General features: G+C 41.8%; 1 protein-coding gene across 1 annotated transcript in view; it reads left to right on the forward strand.

Moving 5' to 3' along the window:
* The first annotated feature begins 3,452 nt into the window (after positions 1-3,452).
* Positions 3,453-15,960, forward strand: part of LOC311104864 (beta-1,4-galactosyltransferase 1-like) — a 28,397-nt gene continuing 15,889 nt past the window's right edge. The window contains exons 1-3 of the mRNA XM_084146824.1: positions 3,453-4,382; positions 8,067-8,302; positions 13,236-13,423. Coding sequence (XP_084002950.1) covers positions 4,097-4,382; positions 8,067-8,302; positions 13,236-13,423 — 710 coding nt within the window. The 5' untranslated portion in view covers positions 3,453-4,096. The remainder of the gene's footprint in view (positions 4,383-8,066; positions 8,303-13,235; positions 13,424-15,960) is intronic.

Genomic DNA, 15,960 nt, shown 5'->3' on the forward strand with positions numbered 1-15,960 from the left:
CTCGCCATCACGGTTGACAACTCCGTTGTGTCCTCCTCCCAGAGTGCGAAGAGCCTTGGCGTGACCCTGGACAACACCCTGTCGTTCTCCGCTAACATCAAGGCGGTGACCCGATCCTGCAGGTTCATGCTCTACAACATTCGGAGAGTACGACCCTGCCTTACACAGGAAGCGGCACAGGTCCTAATCCAGGCACTTGTCATCTCCCGTCTGGATTACTGCAACTCGCTGTTGGCTGGGCTCCCTGCCTGTGCCATTAAACCCCTACAACTCATCCAGAATGCCGCAGCCCGTCTGGTGTTCAACCTTCCCAAGTTCTCTCACGTCACCCCCCTCCTCCGCACACTCCACTGGCTTCCAGTTGAAGCTCGCATCCGTTACAAGACCATGGTGCTTGCCTATGGAGCAGTGAGGGGAACGGCACCTCCGTACCTTCAGGCTCTGATCAGTCCCTACACCCAAACGAGGGCATTGCGTTCATCCACCTCTGGCCTGCTGGCTCCCCTTCCTCTGCGGAAGCATAGTTCCCGCTCAGCCCAGTCAAAACTGTTCGCTGCTCTGGCACCCCAATGGTGGAACAAGCTCCCTCACGACGCCAGGACAGCGGAGTCACTCACCACCTTCCGGAGACATTTGAAACCCCACCTCTTTAAGGAACACCTGGGATAGGATAAAGTAATCCTTCTACCCCCCCCCCCCACTGGCTATAGGGTGAATGCACCAATTTGTAGTCGCTCTGGATAAGAGCGTCTGCTAAATGACGTAAATGTGCCCTTGAGCAAGGCACTTAACCCTAATTGCTCCTGTAAGTCGCTCTGGATAAGAGCGTCTGCTAAATGACTAAAATGTAAATGTAAATGTAGAATAACAACCAAAAAATCCAAAAAACGCATGTCAAAAATGTTATAAATTGATTTGCATTTTAATGAGGGAAATAAGTATTTGACCCCTCTGCAAAACATGACTTAGTACTTGGTGGCAAAACCCTTGTTGGCAATCACAGAGGTCAGATGTTTCTTGTAGTTGGCCACCAGGTTTGCACACATCTCAGGAGGGATTTTGTCCCACTCCTCTTTGCAGATCTTCTCCAAGTCATTAAGGTTTCGAGGCTGACGTTTGGCAACTCGAACCTTCAGCTCCCTCCACAGATTTTCTATGGGATTAAGGTCTGGAGACTGGCTAGGCCACTCCAGGACCTTAATTTGCTTCTTCTTGAGTCCATACATTTTCATACTTTATTTTTATGATGGGTCAAGGGTGAATAGTAGGCCTAGGCCAATACAGAGTGATATGAATTTGTGCTTCAGTAAGGTTGGCTTCTTAGCATTCATTGCCATGGTAATCAACTGTACTGAAGAAATGGAATGTAAATCACAGAAAATAGATGTTGTGGTGGCAGCTGCAGAGAGGTACTTGGGTGTACTAGGTTTTACTGCAAGGGGGTTACAAGGTGTGTTGAACAAAAGAGTCCCGTCCTCCCTGGCCCTCGGCCTGGTGTAGGATCAGTTAGGGTCAAAGTAGTGGAATGGGGTGGTGATTTTTATTTTTATGAAATAGTGGTATTTAAATGTAGGGTTTGTTGGTGGTTTGTAATAGTGGTATATAGGTGTAGGGTTAGTTGGTGGTATGTAATAGTGGTATATAGGTGTAGGGTTAGTTGGTGGTATGTAATAGTGGTATATAGATGTTAGTTGGTGGTATATAATAGTGGTATAGAGATGTAGGGTTAGTTGGTGGTATGTAATAGTGCTATATAGATGTAGGGTTAGTTGGTGGTATGTAATATTGGTATATAGATGTAGGGTTAGTTGGTGGTATGTAATAGTGGTATATAGATGTTAGTTGGTGGTATGTAATAGTGGTATATAGATGTTAGTTGGTGGTATGTAATAGTGGTATATAGATGTTATTTGGTGGTATGTAATAGTGGTATATAGATGTTAGTTGGTGGTATGTAATAGTGGTATATAGATGTTATTTGGTGGTATGTAATTGTGGTATATAGATGTTAGTTGGTGGTATGTAATAGTGGTATATAGATGTTAGTTGGTGGTATGTAATAGTGGTATATAGATGTTAGTTGGAGGTGCAATTTTTTCCTTTTCCCCCTTTTTGTATCACAAAATGTAACGTGATTGAACACACACTACCGCACAGTAGGTGGCAGCATGCACAAACACAACGTGCGAACGCCATGATACCGACGAAGAAGCAGAAGCAGAAGCAGAAGCAGAAGCAGAAGCACCGCCACTTGAGGAGTGGCGGTGGGAAAATGGCGGAAGCGGATGTTCTGTTTGAATCAGATGACGTGTCGAATGGAGATTAGAGTGAGAATAATTGGATTACAGTGGCGAACAAATAGGGCAATAAGAGAAGTAAAGTGGTAGTGGAAACTAGTCAATCCAAACCTAGTTCTGAGTCTTTTTTGGTTGGAATAAGGGTATTGGATCGATGTTGTTACCAGGGAGATCCGTTTGAAGTCTCTATAAAAATTGTGGATGTGTTGGATGAGGTGCCATCAATGAGAATAACAAGAAGTGGGTTTATTTCGTTTTTGTGTGTTTCAATGGAACAGAAGGAGCGTGCTCTGCGCCTCAAGAAGATGTCGAATTGGAACGTGTCGTGTGTGGAGCTTCGAAGCAGGGCGCCTATCAAGGGTGTTATCCCTGGGATGGCACTAGAAGAATTGGATCAAGCGGTTGGTGCACAACAACTGACCCGCATGGTAGATGGAGTGTCTCTCCCTTCTCACGTGTATTTGGGTTATATGAGATTCCCGGTGAGAGCCTTCATGCCCAAAGCCATGCAGTTTGATACATTTAAATGATTTGGTCATGTGTAAAGTGTATGTAGAGGGGAGGAGTATTATATGCCAGCTGAGCCTAAATGCTGTAATTGTGGTGGTGAACATGCACCCGAATTTCTGAAGGGTCCTGTTAGGGTGAAGGAGACTTGGGTGGCAAGAATAAGGGCTGTCCAGAATGTCTCCTATCCGGAGGCATTGAGAAGAGTGGAAGAAAGGAGTGAAGTTGAAGAAGTAATGGTAGTAGGAGTATAGACACAATATGATATTCCTTGTCAACAGAGGGATCCTGACATGTTGCATGTTAAGAAGGTCGACTTTGTAGCGTTTATTACTTTGGTTATCAACTGCACACTGCAAATGGAGAGGAAATCTGAGAAAAATGGCTGAGCGTCTTTTTGGACTCAGGGATTTTTCTGCTGAGGCATTACAAGGAATCCTGTCGATGAATGCTCCGTCCTTACAGTCACCTGAGCCTTGAGCCTGTGTAGGGATGTGATTTGAATGTGACTGAAGGAGTATTATATGATGGTTGTTTGATTTATTTATTTTGTATTATCTCGACCGCCCCGTACAGTAGGTGGCGGCAATACACCAACAGATCTAGTCTGCCATAAAACTTTAAAGAAGAAGAAGATGCTACTCGAACCAGCAACCAACTTTTGTTAGGTCTCCACAAGGAAATGTCTGTCAGAGGGGTGACTTTGTTTTTTTCGAAATTGTACAACTCTGAAGTTACTTCGTTAATACTGGACGCTCATATTTTAAATACACTAGCATTAATACCATCGGATATATTTGTGTAATTGAGTTTAGCAGAAGTCAATTTGGCCAACGGGAAACGGATTATTCTTAGAATCTTGCCTTCTCGCGGACTTGCTGCTGTAATTATTCGCTGCTGTACTGTTAGCTACTAGCTAGCGATAACGTTTGATAGTTAGTTATCTAAATCGTTTGTTGAAGTAATTTGGGACAGTTAGTTGTGATAGTAGTAACTTGAGGGAATCTTTCACGACAAGATAACTTCTTTATTGGACGGAATACAACGAAAGTACAACGATATAGGTAACTTTTTCGTGAAGTTCAAGTTGTTTCGAGCGAAAATGAACCCTTTTACCATCAGCTAGCATGTAGAAAATTAGCTAGCTAGTTGACAGAGTGAAATCCGTCGAAATTGTGTATGGTGTTGTAATTTTGTAACGTTAACAAGGAAATAACTTGCTAACGTTACCTACTTTAGATTTGTTTATCCATATAACGTTAGCTAGCTAGCTAATTTAGCATAGCAAGTTAATGATGCGGGATTCAACAGTGAATTTCAGTGTTCTCCATAGAACATGCAAATTGGTCGTCCTTCTATGTTTTTTCCATATTTCGGTCACTTTAATTTTTTACGTGAGGTCGTTAGATATTCGTTTTGCGTTTGCACAAAATCAGCATGCACACACAGCGAAGCACGACCAAACTACATCAAAGGACACAGTACCTGAAGCGTTTGAAACAAACCACTTTTCTGTAGACAACATGACTACAATCACCAAAGACATTGGAAAATGTCCTGACACATCCCCACTGCTTGGTAAGTAACGTTAGCTGATATGGTGCCAAAACGAACAACATACATATTTAATCAACAATGCATAATACATATTTAATCAACAATGCATAATCAATGTGTATGGCGTAAACTGTAATTTCACGGGTGCATTGTATAGCCATATGATGATTGGTTGGTAGTCTTGCGAAAGTCTCTTATCAGCAAACAATTATAACAGATGTTGGCCATAACTGTCAGGCACAGTCATTCATATGCTCTGATAAGGAATGAGTAAAGAGCTTGGATTACATGTCCCTTTATCGTCTAACCTAATGTCAACAACAAGTTCAAAGTATAGATGAGTGCATAGCCACCAGTCTATTTCTAAGTTATTTTATGACTCCTTACCCTGTAGTGTTTGGTATTTCACTTAGTCATACAATAGGCCTATCTATAGCCCCACTCATGTATTATTAATGCATAGCATACAGTGGGGGGGGAAAGTATTTAGTCAGCCACCAATTGTGCAAGTTCTCCCACTTAAAAAGATGAGAGGCCTGTAATTTTCATCATAGGTACACGTCAACTATGACAGACAAATTGAGGAAAAAAAATCCAGAAAATCACATTGTAGGATTTTTTATGAATTTATTTGCAAATTATGGTGGAAAATAAGTATTTGGTCACCTACAAACAAGCAAGATTTCTGGCTCTCACAGACCTGTAACTTCTTCTTTAAGAGGCTCCTCTGTCCTCCACTCGTTACCTGTATTAATGGCACCTGTTTTAACTTGTTATCAGTATAAAAGACACCTGTCCACAACCTCAAACAGTCACACTCCAAACTCCACTATGGCCAAGACCAAATAGCTGTCAAAGGACACCAGAAACAAAATTGTAGACCTGCACCAGGCTGGGAAGACTGAATCTGCAATAGGTAAGCAGCTTGGTTTGAAGAAATCAACTGTGGGAGCAATTATTAGGAAATGGAAGACATACAAGACCACTGATAATCTCCCTCGATCTGGGGCTCCACGCAAGATCTCACCCCGTGGGGTCAAAATGATCACAAGAACGGTGAGCAAAAATCCCAGAACCACACGGGGGGACCTAGTGAATGACCTGCAGAGAGCTGGGACCAAAGTAACAAAGCCTACCATCAGTAACACACTACGCCGCCAGGGACTCAAATCCTGCAGTGCCAGACATTTACATTTACATTTTAGTCATTTAGCAGACGTGTCCCCCTGCTTAAGCCAGTACACGTCCAGGCCCGTCTGAAGTTTGCTAGAGTGCATTTGGATGATCCAGAAGAGGATTGGGAGAATGTCATATGGTCAGATGAAACCAAAAAAGAACTTTTTGGTAAAAACTCAACTCGTCGTGTTTGGAGGACAAAGAATGCTGAGTTGCATCCAAAGAGCACCATACCTACTGTGAAGCATGGGGGTGGAAACATCATGCTTTGGGGCTGTTTTTCTGCAAAGGGACCAGGACGACTGATCCGTGTAAAGGAAAGAATGAATGGGGCCATGTATCGTGAGATTTTGAGTGAAAACCTCCTTCCATCAGCAAGGACATTGAAGATGAAACGTGGCTGGGTCTTTCAGCATGACAATGATCCCAAACACACCGCCCGGGCAACGAAGGAGTGGCTTCGTAAGAAGCATTTCAAGGTCCTGGAGTGGCCTAGCCAGTCTCCAGATCTCAACCCCATAGAAAATCTTTGGAGGGAGTTGAAAGTCCGTGTTGCCCAGCGACAGCCCCAAAACATCACTGCTCTAGAGGAGATCTGCATGGAGGAATGGGCCAAAATACCAGCAACAGTGTGTGAAAACCTTGTGAAGACTTACAGAAAACGTTTGACCTGTGTCATTGCCAACAAAGGGTATATAACAAAGTATTGAGAAACTTTTGTTATTGACCAAATACATATTTTCCACCATAATTTGCAAATAAAATCATAAAAAATGCTACAATGTGATTTTCTGGAATTTTTTTCTCAGTTTGTCTGTCATAGTTGACGTGTACCTATGATGAAAATTACAGGCCTCTCTCATCTTTTTAAGTGGGAGAACTTGCACAATTGGTGGCTGACTAAATCCTTTTTTCCCCACTGTAGGTCTACTGCTAGTGCTCTTGAATTCATTGTTTGAGTTTGCTTATTTCCTCACAGGTTTGTTGTTGTTGTTCAGTGGCCTTCTTCCTTAGCTCCGATTTCAAAAACGAGATGTTTATGCAGCTGTGGCCCTAGCGGATCTATCCCTCTGCCACAAAACCCTGACTGCTCCAGAGGTGGGAGTCAGTGGATTACAGTGGTGTGCTCGTTCTGCCCACAGCGGACATGGAGATTGAATTGAAAAGCAATGCAGTCTTGCAGTTTAGGAACGTCAACCTCTAGGTCACATTGCAGAAAACAATACAATAAGTTCACTACGTCATATATGTAGTATAACCTTCTGTTCTTTTTTTGTATGGCTTTTGTAATTTGACCTACTGTTGCTAAGCACTTACCTACTTGTGTAAGTCACTGGCTTTAAAGATGCACTATGCAGAAATCGCTCTGCCATTTCCTGGTTGCTAACATTCTAATAGTTCACCTAATTTCACTTTGTGACAAAACAAGCAAGTATAGTGTAGAGAATCATTGTACCATCTAAACCGCTGTGAAATATATTTTGCATTATCAAAAAGATTGTATTTTCAGCTGTTTGAATCTGGTGCGCAAAACCGGAAGTAAAAGCCGCAAAAACAAAACTTAAGAACAGGAGGCATAGAAATAGCGCACATAGAACACATCTACCGCTTCTTAGACTTGCTTTCAATGAGAGTGAAAGTTGCCCATAAAGTTACATATTGCAGCTTTAATAATAAAACAGTTCAGAAGTCATTGTCAGGAGAAAAAGCAGTTGCTGAAAACAGGAGATTGGGTAACTAGGCAAGATTTCCATTCTATAGTATAGACCTGCCCAGCCTATATTAGTCCTACGATTTTAAACATTGTCTGTTTGAGCTACAGACTGCTTAACGGTGGCTGAGCTAGAGCAGACTTTGTGAGACACGGTCGGATCCCAAAAACAACCTTGTCTCACAAACACCGCTCTAGCTCAGCCCCCATGAATCACACAGACTGATGGTCGGTATCAGCGGATGCAGAAGAAATAGACAAATTCAATCTATTATGACCCTTCTATGAAAAGCTGAAACTCTCACGAACTTGCACATGTAACCTATTTTGCTGTGTGGCACTCACAAGCCACACGAGTCGAAGGTAAGAGGTTCTTCTGCATAGAAGATCATAGGAAATCTCAGGACTTAGTGTCTATAAAACTATAATATAATTACATAGTTGCTGTCACAAACTCCAAACTCCACACAGTTGTCACTGACTAGTTGGATATTCATTTCCCACTGAGCAAACAATTTATGTACTTACAGTATTCTTATAAATTCATATTTTATCAGGGTTTTGTTGGTGGACCTTATTTGTCTTTTGACATTTGTCAATAAAACTCATGCAAATTGTTTTGTGTTCTACTTGTAGCCCTGGTTTTCCTGAAAATAAAATGGTAAAACACTTCAATGTGAGGCTAAGCAAGCAGATTTAATGAAAGTTGTGTTCACTTGCTATTTCCATTGGCTCTACCAAATCATCACTTATCAGGGCTGTTTAGATATGGAGCCCTGACAAAAATGTATGACCTCTCTTCTCTCGTTCTCGTCCAGTTGGCCCACTGCGAATTGAGTTCTCCAACCCAGTCAGCCTGGACGTGGTAAGGAAGGAAAACCCCAATCTTAAGAATGGGGGGCGCTTCAAGCCCAAAGACTGCGTGGCCCTCCAGAAGGTGGCCATCATCATCCCTTTCCGCAACCGCGACGAGCACCTCAAGTTTTGGCTCTACTACCTCCACCCAATCCTTCAGCGCCAGCAGCTGGACTATGGCGTCTACGTCATCAACCAGGTGGGTCCCTCCCGGCCAGCCCCTGTCTGCTCCATGTCTGCATACAGCAGGGTGGAGTAGTGGGAAATGCAGGTTGAAAGGTTTTAACCAGTGTGCAAGTTTCAGTGCAGGGAGTGCCGTTTTAATTAGGCTGTCTGAATGCAAGAAACAAACAAAGGTGGTCTGTATATTTCAAATATAAGCTAGCTAGAGTTTACTGGTACCGTAAACCACAAGTACAGGTACTTTCGCCATATTTTATTTGGGTTTTACGCTTTTAAGCAGAATGGGTTAGGCTGTGTAAAAACAAAATGGCATCAAGCCATTACAGGCTGTAATGGCAGCTGCCAAGTGACTTGGCTAGTTGAGACATGTGCTGGTAGATTTGTTTGCTTATTGAGTAGGCAAACTCTTCTGGGAAAGCAAACTTCAGTCAGATTCAACTTTGTGTAGCTTGTCAGAGATAAGCTTTTTAGGCCCTTTTTTCTCCCAGTCTGTCAGAAAGGTTTGAAATGTCTCTCATTTTCGATAAAGTAATTTCTTGATTTATAGTCAAGAGAAAGAGTAGGCTAGCATCCAAATAACTGACGCCTCCCTTTTTAAGAACTCCTACAATTTGCAGTAGTCCGTTGTGTTCCCGTATATGGGAAGAAATCAGATCTTGCGACATAGTGCCAGCATTTGTCTCTGCGTCTGTTCTTTGTCCATCAGCAATTTCCTTTATTTATTCATGGTGTTTGCACAACCAAGAGACTATCGGGCTCTCTATCGTCAAACTAGCACTGAACACATGGACGTGACACAGAAATAGCCCCGTCTGAAAGCCACACTATGTCCATCTCTGTCACTTTTTAAAGACCTGAGAGAATAGCCCCGTCTGGAAGGCTATTTTTTATCCTCACACATTCCTGTCTCTTTTCATCAAGATCCTTTATTGGAATAAAGGAACACTCTTTCTTTGACGTACACAAAGGTATAGAGTTGGTTACAGATAACTAAAGGAAGAATTCAACAAGGGTTGTACTTAAACTTTAATGCAAAACAGTTGGGGAACCTGGCCTGGACACAACATTTATGGTCTTTTCCAGATCTAAAAATAGTCAGTAGGCCTAATTTTGACCTTTTTATTGTAATCATATAGGCCTAGTTTATAGTTTAGTAGGGCTGAGAATTGCCAGGGACCTCAAGATACGGTATTATCATGATACTTAGGCGCTGATACGATATGTATTGCGATTCTCACGATTCTATACGTATTGCGATTTGGTACTGTGATTTCTATTGTGATTCGATGTTCCAAACAAATTGCTCACCAAATGTCTGCTGCAGAGGGACAAGCGCGAGCCATGATAACTTGTTTTGATCAGTCATGGTAATGAAAGCACTGAAAACAAATTGGCTCCCTATTTGAGAACAAGCTATTAGGGAAAAATAGTGGCGTTTTGGTGCAAGTACAGCCGACTAGCACAAAAATAATATTCTGATATGTAACTATCGATACAAAATATAAACTTTTATCATTGTTTAGTGCATGTAGTTAAGTGCTCAGGTGATATCAAGTCTGTTCTTTTTTGTTTTTTTATTCATCACAACTTATGCATTTTGACCAAAGCACAGTTCTACACTGGTTTGACAGGCTCTTGGTGCAACATAGTGAATATCATGTTGCTTCTAATCAGTTTTGATCAAAGACTGACAAGTTGACCATAGACTAGTGGTCATGATAAGCACTTAGTGCCACAACAAGTTGACTACTCAGTTTTGACTACTATCCTAGCTGCAAACTGGCCTGGTTTGTTGGTTGTTATCACTGGCAATCATTAGCCTGAGTGGTGCGACCTATAGGGACCTATAAAATCAATGTCATTTTTTGCGTGATTCATTTTTTTTATTTATTCTGTTTTCTCCTTTTTTAGATTTTCAAGGTAAAATGTATATAAATACAAAAATATCTGTTTTGTTTTTATAGAAAACTAAATTGGATGTTCTAAGTCCACAACAATGCTTAAACCACAGCAGGAGACTACTTTTGAGGTCTGGGAAAAATCTAAAAAATGTAGTTACCCAAAAAGTAATATTTTCTCCCCGCTCTGCTGACAAGTATATTTCTCCTCTCATAAAGGAGTAATAAAGGCCTAGTGTACTAATTTGAGTTTATCAGGGGGTTCAGCACCTCTACTTCCTATGCCTCATTAGTAACATGAGACCACAGATGGGCAGAAACTTGTTTTGCGCGTGCTCTCATTTAAAGTGTTCCAAGTAATTAGACTGTATTCTCACAGGTATGGGGATTTCCTGACTCTGTGAATACTAGAGTTGGCCTCAAGGGTATTTTGAAATCAATCTGGCAAAAGGACAAACTGTAATATGAATGCCACTACACATCCCAGAATTGACAATATGAAAATGTATTAGTTATTGGGAAATCTAATCCCATTACATGCAAATGCTGACCTGAACGTAGGATAACGATATCCATCCTTCTCAATATCCTTCAAGTCATCAACACTGTCTAGGATAAAGCAAAGTAACATTTGAACATTTATTGACAAGCCAAAGTTAATACTGGCATACAGGACCATATTGTAGATTAAACCTATTCCTGTTTGTAAAAAAAAAAACGTATCAGTTAGGTATAGTTTAATGATCCATTTAATGACATGATTCTTTGCAGATGGAGGTACTATTGGCTCTTGGGAGGCCAGTACTGTTTTTCAGCTTGAAGGCGTAATTGACTCTTCGTTCACGTCTCATGCCAGGACATGAGTCTGTTGCCTCCCACCCTCTAACAGGTCAAATGTGGGTCAACCAGCATGTTGTAGTGTAGAGTGAACGCCACACCTAGAACGTCATACGCAGCAAATACATGGTTCTATTTGATCATATAATACTTTTTTATCGTATACTCTACTCCAGTCTCCAACACAAGTAGAAAATTAGTTCAAGACGTCAGCCTTGACATGGTGGTGTCCACTGCAAATAAAAGTAGCTTTAATGGCTGCTGTTATACTGATGGGCCAATCTGACTTTTTCCATAGTCGAGTGGCCTATCTATTGCTAAAGGGCTCTTCAATGCAGTCAAACACAATTATTGGGTCTTTTTTGGAATTCTACTCAATCTTTCTGTTTCTCTCTTCTGTTTCTCCTTTCCTATCCTTTCCTCTCATTTGATTTCTTCCTCCTTTCTCTGCCCCCTTGCTCAAACCGCCTCCCTTTTGCATGTCAGACGTATCTGGCCAATGGCTGTGGTCGCTGGAAGAGGAGAAAATGGTCCCCTGCTTGCTCTGGCCAATTGCGTGACTCCATGGGCTGAGGGGTTCTACTGGTAATATGGGCTTCTTTTCTCTCTATCTGTCTCTCGCTCCCTCATTGACTGAGAGAAATCTATTTTGGTCACATGCACTTTTTTCAAAATCTTCTTCACTTGCTTCTTTCTGTCTTTGCAAATGATCCACACACCCTTTCTGCAGATGATGCTGTCATGCACTGGAGGAGAGAGGGATGCATCACTTGGTGGAGAAAAAAACCACACTCCCATAAACAAACACACTCATAGACCTCCTTAGCGTATGTTTATATCAGACCATAGCGGATGTCAAGAAGTTTATTTTAATCAGGTGTCATATGTCTGTCTCTCTTATCACCACAATGTGTAACATAACATGTGACCGACAACAAAGTGCTTCAGCAGAGAACACTACTTACTGAACATTGATTCAATTGTCGGCACTCCTGTCCAGGTTTTCCTGCTCTGTTTAAGTGAATTGTTTAAAAACACTAGCCACACTTTCATTTGAGGACATCAGTCCTTGTTTCGATTGCATGTTATTAGGGGGTTTCATCTGCCCGGATTTGAATATTTTAGCCAAATTTGGTTCTATGGGTATTCAAGCGAACCTTTTCAGGAGGACCATCAGATAAAGCCAGTGATATATGAGACGTGTCCACTGAAAGGCACAATGTGCTCTTTTAGTATTTACATTTCTCCGGTAGGTTTCCTTAAGGAGAAAGCCTCCACTTCAACGTTAAAGATAATAAAACAAAAACACTATAGTAAATACTTCCGTATTCACTGTAGTGTTTTTACGGACAGTAAAGTATTAATACCATAGTATACTATAGGATTTTTTCATGTGGGCAACAAGTAGTAAATGACATACCAGACTGAAAAGAGCCCCGAATCTATTGACTGAGCAGAGGATAAAGGCTGTACAGAGTACAATATGATATGCTGCCATTCAATCCCCCGATTTAAGGATATTCTGCCCCCTATTCTTTAATGAAGATAGGCCCATGATTATAAGACGAGGACAGCTAAAGCGCGATGCTGAGGAAAAAGTACTGTACTGCTTGAAGAGTTTCGAAATGGGAAATGGCATAGGTTGTCCCCCAGAGAGATGACCTATCCATGTTCTTGAGCAATCCTCTTACAGCTACATCGAGTCACATTAGAGCTGGGCCCGCAGAGCTTTGATGACACTGCATCAGCATCACAGAACATGAATTTCAATTCAAGTTTGTAAGTACCGACATTCTCCTGATTAAGAGTAAACGCATGTTTTCCAGCAAACAACAAGATGCCTACACAACGTCATCAAAGACAAACGTTTAAGTCCTGTATTGTATGCACCAATATTTTTCAATTGTCCAAACCTTCCAGCTAAACAAGTCTGGTACGTTTTCTCTGTAAACGTCAGTGTATGATGTTTGTAGTGTAGTGCTCAGTCTCTGACACGTTTGCATTGTCAATCACATTATAATAGATGGCCCTCTGGATGCTTCAGTTTAGCCTTAGTTCTGGTGTGCGCTTTAGTCCCATTAGACATGGGTGGCCAACCAACCAATGACGACCAGAGTTGCCTACCCCTGTCTAGACACTCAAAAATAAGTATTTATTTCTACACGATTCACCTTCCAATTCTAACCCCATATTCCCTCCATTCGCACGCTCTAGGACGGTGATGAGGTCTTTAACCGCGCCAAGCTCCTCAACGTTGGCTACTCGGAGGCCCTAAAGGAGTACGACTACGGCTGCTTTGTGTTCAGCGACGTGGACCTAATCCCCATGGACGACCGCAACACCTACAAGTGCTTCAGCCAGCCCAGGCACCTGTCTGTCTCCATGGACAAGTTTAGCTTCAGGTAAGCCAACACTCCCACGGATAGCCCTGGAATTGTCTTTGTCTCTCTCCAGTTCACTGCCCAGACATAGTACAGACACACACACACACAACCACACTGTAGTGTCCACATAAAAGCTTAAAAGTTCTGTCTGTGTCACTCACTTGAACCCATTAACTGCTGAATTACCACTGTGCTTACAGAGCTAACAGTTGACTTTGCTTGATGCTGCTTATTGAAAATGGACTTTGTCGTGTTTTGTTGTTCAGGTTCCGGTTCTGCCTGTCTTTACCTCCGTAGCTGTGTAGAGACTTTTGCAGCAAGCAGTGCAAACCAAGCCGTTCACTGGGCTTTAGTGATGGAGTCAGTACTGCCACATTCCCCAATGGGGTGGGGATGAAATTATGAACGATGCCAACAGCACAGGTGAAAGTTGTTACTAAGGATTTCCTTCTTCCTTATTGTTCACGTGACTGATCAAAACCAGGTTCTGTAAAACCGTAGGCTACATATAAAGTGTCACTTGCCAAAGGAATGCTGTATTATTTAATTTCTTATTATTAAATGAACAAAGGCTTGTTTCTCCGTACCTCTTATCAGTAAGACAAGCAAGCATTTTTATTGCTAATGCAGAAGGCGGTGTTGGAAAGATTTGGAAAGAACTTGGCATATCATTTGATTTAGGCCCCAAGTTGAGCTACACTAGTAGTAAACTGTCCCTCATTGGGACCTTATTTGCCTTGAGTCATGTGTTTTGAATAGCCTGCCTCTATACTTACGATGTGCTCACTGGCTTCAATGGTCTGCTGTCAGAATGGCTTAAATATTAATCAGTTTAACCTTAGGTGGCAATGCTGAGTGTCACACAGTGTTGGACTGTTTGCTGCTCTGTTTTCTGACTATGGGGGAGGAAGTGGGGTCCAGTGACCTGTAGAGCAAACTCCAGTTGGTTTAGCTGTTGCTCTGCACGTGTAACACAGTTACATGTCAGACAGGGAGGGGCTCTGTGATGCTAGTGACTGTATTTTTATCTGTGTGTTTGATAAAAGGATTTGGGAGCTTCTCTTCTGTTGTGATACACAGCTCTGGGCCTACACAGCTGTAGGCCTTATGCTTGGCTAGGCGCTGATCTACAGTCAGTTTGGCGCCGTTGCCTGCTTCTGATGTAAGATTTAGATTGGTAAGGTAAGCTGATCCCAGATGTGACGTCATAGTGCTGAGTGCCACCTGTGTACAGGTCACAGTACAGGTCACAGCTTGTAACTAGGCTTTTATGGGCATCCCTATGCACCTCACTAAGCATCTGGATGCAATATCCAGCAGGATTTTGGCAGGGAAATCCGGCTGAAGGAGAGATGCCAAGCTCCCCTAGTTGGATAATTTGTTCGGTGACTAAGTCCCACAATGGATTCATGTTTTTTTAAAGATTTGTTTGTTGTTGTTGATTTTCTTAAATGTGCTGACCTTTCCAATGTTAGCCATGGGATTTAAAGAATGGCAGTATAGCCAAGGCTAATTCGGTGTCCAAAATCAACAGGAAAGTGAGGCAAGGCTAAACCAGGGTTCATCAGTCTCTTGGCGCCATGTGGCCATACAGTACACAGTGTACAGAGAGCCAGCATGTAACTACAGAAGGCAGTGACACAAACAGAGGAAGAGGGTTTTTCTGCAGCACCTCCTCTGCAGATAATTCCTGTTTCCTGGAACATAAGCCACTGACTGCGGTTTCTGTTATGGCCCAAGTCATTGAACCTCTTAAGGATCGGACCCTTTTTTTCAATTTTCGCCTAAAATGACATACCTAAATCTAACTACCTGTAGCTCAGGACCTGAAGCAAGGATATGCATATTGATACCATTTGAAAGGAAACACTTTGAAGTTTGTGGAAATGTGAAATTAATGTAGGAGAATATAACACATTAGATCTTGTAAAAGATAATACAAACCAAAAAACATGCTTTTTCTAAAAAACAATTGTTCCATCATCTTTGAAATGCAAGAAAAAAAAAGTTTCAGATTGATCCAGTGAAGCATTGCAATACTGGACTATTTTGTATCAAGTCTGCCCAAATGTGCCGAATTGGTCAATTGATACATAACTATAGAGAACATACAAAAATGATATGGTAATACAAAATATAAGTTTACACACTCCCAGGAATGTCATACATGATGGATCATTAGCTTATACACTAACTTTCACACATCTAGATGGCCGGGCGGGGTGGGTGTGGCGCAAGAGACAGCATGGGTTCAAACTGTAGAACCCAGTTCCTACATCCTAAAAATGGATTTAACAAACAAAACTTTGCTACATTTTATCTCTGGGACCCTTAGGATGACAAATCAGAGCAAGATTACTGAATGTAAGTGCATTGTTTACCTTCAGAGGTGAATGTATCAAACATTTTTGTTGTTGTGCACTCTCCTCAAACAATAGCATGGTATTTTTTCACTGTAATAGATACTGTACATTGGACAGTGCAGTTAGATTAACAAGAATTTAAGCTTTCTGCCCATATAAGACATGTCTATGTCCTGGAAAGTTTGCTGTTAC

Source organism: Coregonus lavaretus (assembly GCF_964263955.1).
Source record: "Coregonus lavaretus genome assembly, chromosome: 29".
Classification (NCBI taxonomy): domain Eukaryota; kingdom Metazoa; phylum Chordata; class Actinopteri; order Salmoniformes; family Salmonidae; genus Coregonus; species Coregonus lavaretus.